Below are 6,000 nucleotides of genomic sequence, written 5' to 3'. Positions count from 1 at the left end.
CGGGCCGTCGGCACCTTGTCTGGTTAGGGAATCAATCTCTTCGTTTTCAACTATCTGGGCGTGACCGGGCACCCAGGCGATAAAAACACGCTTGTTGTCCTGCCCGAGGTAAGCAATTTGCGCATTATTTCTTCAACGATTTTGTGCTGCTAACTTGCTTGCTGCAAGGTCACCAGAGAGCTTACACCGATTCGTTACAGTAGTGCACTAAACGTAGAGCCTCACGGATGGCGAACAACTCTGCAGTAAAAATGGAACAATGTTTAGACAAGGTAAAACTTCGTCTGTTCTCTGACACGGGTCCACATCCTACACCCGCGCTGTTTTTTTTTTTTAGCCATCGGCATGTATGTGACGGAACCCCCGATAAAAAAACGTATAAAGACGACACAGAAACTCCGCGCGGTGTTCGACTGCCGTTGTATATTTCTTTGATGACCCACAAAGATGGCAGTCACATTCGGGTGCTCGAAGTTGCCATGGTGGAAGGCCCTGCCCTGGACCGGAAGCAAACCTGTGAACCGGGATGCCTAATCGCTCAAATATCTGGTTGGTACGTATGGTGATGGGCAGTGCAGTCTTTACATGTGAAGAAGTGAAAAGGCTGACAACACGTGGTGAAAGAACACTCGAGTATGTGGGGATGGGATAGAAATTGTGCGATTTTTGCCACATATCGTGCGGACAGTAGCTCCCGTCTTAAGTGCAAAGGGAGTTTATTTGCATTGACGAATATGCTGTGCACAGGGCTGGTACGGAAGCCTCCCGCTGCCGTTTGGATCCCGTCGTGGTGCATTCTGTTCAAAGGTTTCTTCGCCGATCGTGAGGCCGAGTCATACACCTGGCAGGCACAGTCAATCTTAGATCGGGTAATTGACCTGTGAAGTAATACAAGTATTTTGCGGTCATCCCCATAGGACATCCGGGTGAAAATCTTTAAAACATCGAATGCCTTCAAGCAGTGATGCCGAAAGTTTTTGATGTGTGGGCGGTATGATAGCCTGCTAATTCGAATATGACGCCAAGGAACTTAGCTTCCTGTCTAACTGGTATTCTTCCCCATATAGCACAAGACGAAGGTCGGGGCAATGATCACGTTTTCTAAAAAAAAAAGAACATCCACAGTCTTGACGACAAAAGTTGAAGTCCATTGAGAGCACTACATCTTTCCAAGTTCCTAATGCCAAGTTGTAGTTGGAGTTCGGAAGCTGTGTTAGTTTGTGCGCTGGCCCAAATGGCAAAGTCGTCGACAAAAAGCCATCTCCCTACCTGTGGAGGAGGGGTTTCAGCTATGTTATTAACCATGCTGGCAAAGAGCACAATGCTGAGAAAGCTGCCCTGCGGAACGTCATTTTCTTGCGAGTATAGAGCGGACAGAGCCGTGCCCACACGGACTCTGAAGGGTTTATTCCGAAGAAAGCTCAACAGGAACATAACCATGTCCTTAAATATCGTATTTGTAGAGCTTCATTAGGATACCGTGCTTTCAAATCGTGTCATAAACCTTCTCGATGCCGTAAAACACAGCTAAAAGATGTCGCCGTTGCTGGAAAGCTTCCCGTTCTGACACATCTTTCATTGACACATTCCATTTCATTGACACACGTTCACCAGATGATATAAGGTACAACTATTCTTCCTGAAGCCATGCTGGGCGTTGGAAAGAAAAGGATGCTTCTCTACGTACCAAATTAGACGAGCATTTCAAGCAGTTTGCATGTACAAGATATTAAAGCCATTGGACGATAGTCCAGAGGACCTTTCCACTTTTTTCCTGGCTTCAAGATGGATATGACGATTGCTTCCTGCCATGAATCAGGAAAATCGTCGTTTGTCCACGGGAAATTGAATATATTACGAAGCGACCTTGCACTGTTCAGTGGTACATGTCGGAACCTCAAGTTGTGAATACAGACAGTCTTCTGAAACAATCTATAAAGGATGACATGGCATGATGCATTTCGGGCAGCGTACCTAATGCATTCTAAGAATAAGTCTCTCTAGGCGAGAAGCTCAAACCAAATGATTCAACTGTGTCTCAAGTCGGGAAAATACTGGATCGCGAAGACCATATCGGGATCGTTCCGAGAAAGCTCTAGTAATTGCGTTCGCCACCACGATCGAGTCTACAACTTCCACACCACCAGTGGTCAATGTTGAAAGAGGTATGGATGAAACCTGCCCAGTGATGCGCTGGACTCGCGACCAAACTTGTTTAACTGCAGTAAACCTGTTTACTTTGGAAACATATTATCTCCAAGATGCTTGTTTTGCACTCAGGACAACACGCTTAGCAATGGCCGTGGAAGTTCGTAGGCTGCCATGCTTTGTGTGGTTGGATGTTTACTAACCTTTCGAAATGCGTTCTTTCTGCCTGTTACAGCATCGTTGCATTGCGGTGACCATCATGGGACAGGTGTGCTACACGGATGGCTGGATATGCGACACAAACAGCTATCAGTCAGTGTAACCAAGGTAGTAGTGAAAGTGTGGTTTGCTGACGATGCGCTGTCCCCGCTGATCAGGAGCAATGCATATCTCACATGTCCGAGCAAAAATCTCCCAGTCTGCGTACTGCGTACTCCATCGCCGGGACAGGACTCTAAGCTGCGCGTCTATACCCAGCGTATACCCAATCGGGAAATGGTCGCTAACATGTTTCGGCGGCGGGACCGCGTCGACTCTTCGGTGCATGCCTTCCCTGTCGGTTTTTTGGGTGAGCTGCAGAGGTTTCCCCAGCTACCAGTCGGCCAGGAGCCCGTGAGGTCGTCCCGTAGGGTGGCGAGGGGACATGCACTGCCACCCCCGATGGCGGCAGAAGGAAGGTGGCCCGGATGATGCGGGCTCCAGTGGAGCGTACAACGGCCGCTGTGGGGACGGGCGCGCTGGACTAGACTCCAGTCCGCTCCTCCCGGTCTAGCTCCCGGCTCCGGACGCTCTGACACCGCTCTGGGACCCCCAGCGCTCCGGGGCTGGTCCCAGGGGACCTCAATCGCCGTCGGCGCGCCCATTGGTGGAGGGGCCGCGCTACCAGGCGCGGTGGAGACCGCACTTGTCATATCGAGACATGTGGGGGGGGGGGGGGGGGGACACACCTTGGGAGCGGAACAGCTGTGTAAGGAGGGTGACAAAGTCCGCAACAGTCACGTTTTGGAACGCGCTCATTTTTGTATTAGCCGACAGGCCAGCAGCTGCCGGTGTCACCACGGGATGGGTCCCTGGCTAGTCTGCGGCCGCGTCCCGGTAAGGGCGGAATGGGTGGTTTTCATTGCGTTTCTTCTCAACCTCATGGTAAGTTGGCCCACTCTGAACTCTGATGGTTGGAATCTACTTTTTCCTTTTTGAAGGTCTCACACGTGTGAAGCCTTGCTGGGTGACCTCCTCCACGGCTGGGACATTTCGTAGAACGTGACTCGCCATTTTCTTGCGTCACGCCCGACTTCTGCACATTTCCCGCATGTCGTCTGTTTCCGACATTTGTCGGTGAAGTGCCCAAGCGAATGACACTTTAGCACCGCACCGGATCTAGCACGTAGAAACGGACCGGTAAGGAGGAAATCCTGATTCGCACCCTCTCTCATTGCGGACAACAGTCAAAAGTGAGGATAACAGCGCCCGTTGGCACCAGCTTCACCACCTACCCTTTTCACAATGTGTTTAGCGTTCTGCACTGAGTTTTTACTAGGATGCGGTTTAACCTCAATATCCATGGACCGCACACCCCGTTCAGGAACCCGGGAATTAAGGTCGTTGCCGCTTAGCATCCTCCTGATCTCCTCGTCCTTCGAAAACTCGACTTCCAGACCTCCATCTCGGTACCCAAGCACGTTTTTGGGATCCTCAAACTTTGGCAGAGCTTACTCAATCTGGAAGGGGTTGATGTTTAACGGCAGAGGCCTTTCCTCACTGTCAACTTTCGATGACCAAATGATGATATACTTCGGCAAACGTTCGATTGGTCGATCTGACTGGTCCCCAGAGTGGGGAGCACTCCCGGGGCCCAAGGTTACACTCTGGGTCTGGTTGGCAGGGCTCTTTCAGCCCGTCTTCCCGCAGAAGTGGCGTAGTGGTCAGGTTCCTTGAGGATTTATCCATGGGTAGTTGCATATTATTTCGACGCGCCTGTTCCCCGCCCGCCATCGAGCCCAACAAGGGGACAGCGCAGCGGTATCTGCCGTGCCGCCAGGGCTACAGACGCGTCATACGCGGGCCGGAGCGCCATAAGTGGCGCTGCGGAGCCTCCGGGTACCGCGGGAGCCGGTGCTCCGGCTCACGAAGGGCTGACCAGGCACCAACTCGAAATGAACCGGAGCACTAGCCCACAGCTGAGACTCAGGTAGACACTGCATTCTACGGTTTCCCCTCGACATTCGTCGCCTAACACGCTTGGCTCATTGCCAGTGTCGTACAAGGGCGGCGTCTGACAAGTCAGTTACCCGCGTGCGAAGTCAACACGGGGCACCCACAGGTTGGCAAATCCAGGCCAAAGGTGAATTGGCGGACGCCAAGACTGACCCGCAAGGCGGCCACCCAGTACTCAGGACCCCTAACAAAACTGAAAGCTGAGGCCGAGAGGTTGCTTATCCCTATCCTGACCGGAGTCAGGGCCCATGCGGGAGGCACGCTCATTCTGGTTTCTCCGCTTTGGCCGGAAGAGGCGCTTTACAAGCCTCCCCAACCGCCCGCGGGATCATTGGAGCACGCAATCTCCCCACCACGGAAAGGTGGTGCCTCACTGGGGTAGGCTAATACGATCATTGCAGGTAGGTGGGCCGTGTATTCTATGACGTCCTCTGCAAACAGTCGACCCGCAAGGGAGATGTTTGCATCCAGGCGGACAAGTTTCGCAACTCACATGTGGCAATATCATTTTGCAACGAAGACCGTGCCCCACCGATATCTCTTTGCACCCAGAAACACGCGATTCGGGTTTACACAGGGTTTATTTGGCTGGACGCCCGCCCAGCAGCATGTGAAAAGCAAGCCGGTGGAATTAACAGTCGTCAAAGGCAGGGTCGGTGCCAGCAACAAATCACGGAACGCCGGCCCACAATCATAGAAAAATAACCCCCACGTCTTCTACCAAGCGCTGTCGGCACAACAGAACGTGGAATATCTCGAAGATTCGGGGATGGCCGGCCGGCTCGCCTGCCGACCGCCGCTGTGATGACTGGATTTATGCTGAACATCTGACTAAAACATAACGCGCACGCCAGTAAAGCTCTCACGGATTATCCCACTCACGCCGCACGCCGTCGCCTCTCACGCCCGCGGCACGACAGCCGCGCGACACGGGCGCACGCTCTACATTTCACGCAGAAGTCACGGTTAGTCGCCGGCTCGCCGGAGCCGGCATCACGTTAGCGACGCCTCGTCCGCCAATCACGCCTCGCCAGCGGCGCATGCGCCAATAACGCGCCGAAGTCGGCGGCGCACGCGTTAACAACGCGGCGGCAGCGGCGCTCAGAGCGTCGGCAGCGGCGCTCAGAGCGGCGGCAGCGCCCAGAGCGTGCACGTCTTGTCGGCGCCCGTCGAGAGGAAGCTGAACTCATTGGGGTGCCAGCGGCCGGTGATGACCTTGTCCTGGTGCTCAGCCACGATCACGGATGGCAGTGGCGTAGTCAGGTCACCTGCAGCCGGGGGAGCGGGCGGGTCAGGGGCGACAGCGGCGCGGCAGTGTGACAGTGCCGCGTTGAAAGCGAAAGCAGCCATACATTCAATATTATTCAGCGACAGGAACGCATTCATAATGCATAACTGATTCATCGCTTATACCAAGGAATGCACACCACACCGTCTCAACACACATTCCACCAAAGAAATAATTTGCTTAATGGTTAATGGGCGCAAAAACCATGCACGTAAAAAACATGTCTCAGTCGCTCGTTTTTTTCGCTGCGGCTGTTACCTCCAACACAGCACGATTCACACCTGTTCTGCCCGTTTTCTCTCGCTAAACACCACACCGGATATACGCCGCCTAGAATCGGCCACCATCAG

General features: G+C 53.3%; 1 protein-coding gene across 3 annotated transcripts in view; it reads right to left on the bottom strand.

The window, feature by feature from the left end:
- Positions 1-4,924: 4,924 nt before the first annotated feature.
- LOC119094878 (WD repeat-containing protein 47) overlaps positions 4,925-6,000 on the bottom strand; it is a 65,369-nt gene continuing 64,293 nt past the window's right edge. For all 3 annotated transcript variants that reach the window (XM_037217785.1, XM_037217786.1, XM_037217787.1), the window contains one exon: positions 4,925-5,630. In XM_037217785.1, coding sequence (XP_037073680.1) covers positions 5,485-5,630 — 146 coding nt within the window. In that variant the 3' untranslated portion in view covers positions 4,925-5,484. The remainder of the gene's footprint in view (positions 5,631-6,000) is intronic.

The sequence above is a fragment of the Pollicipes pollicipes genome, unplaced genomic scaffold, assembly GCF_011947565.3.
Source record: "Pollicipes pollicipes isolate AB1234 unplaced genomic scaffold, Ppol_2.1 Scaffold_4219;HRSCAF=4965_pilon_pilon_pilon, whole genome shotgun sequence".
Lineage (NCBI taxonomy): Eukaryota > Metazoa > Arthropoda > Thecostraca > Pollicipedomorpha > Pollicipedidae > Pollicipes > Pollicipes pollicipes.
The sequence above is the reverse complement of the archived record's forward strand: the minus strand, read 5'-3'. Positions and strand labels throughout refer to the sequence as shown.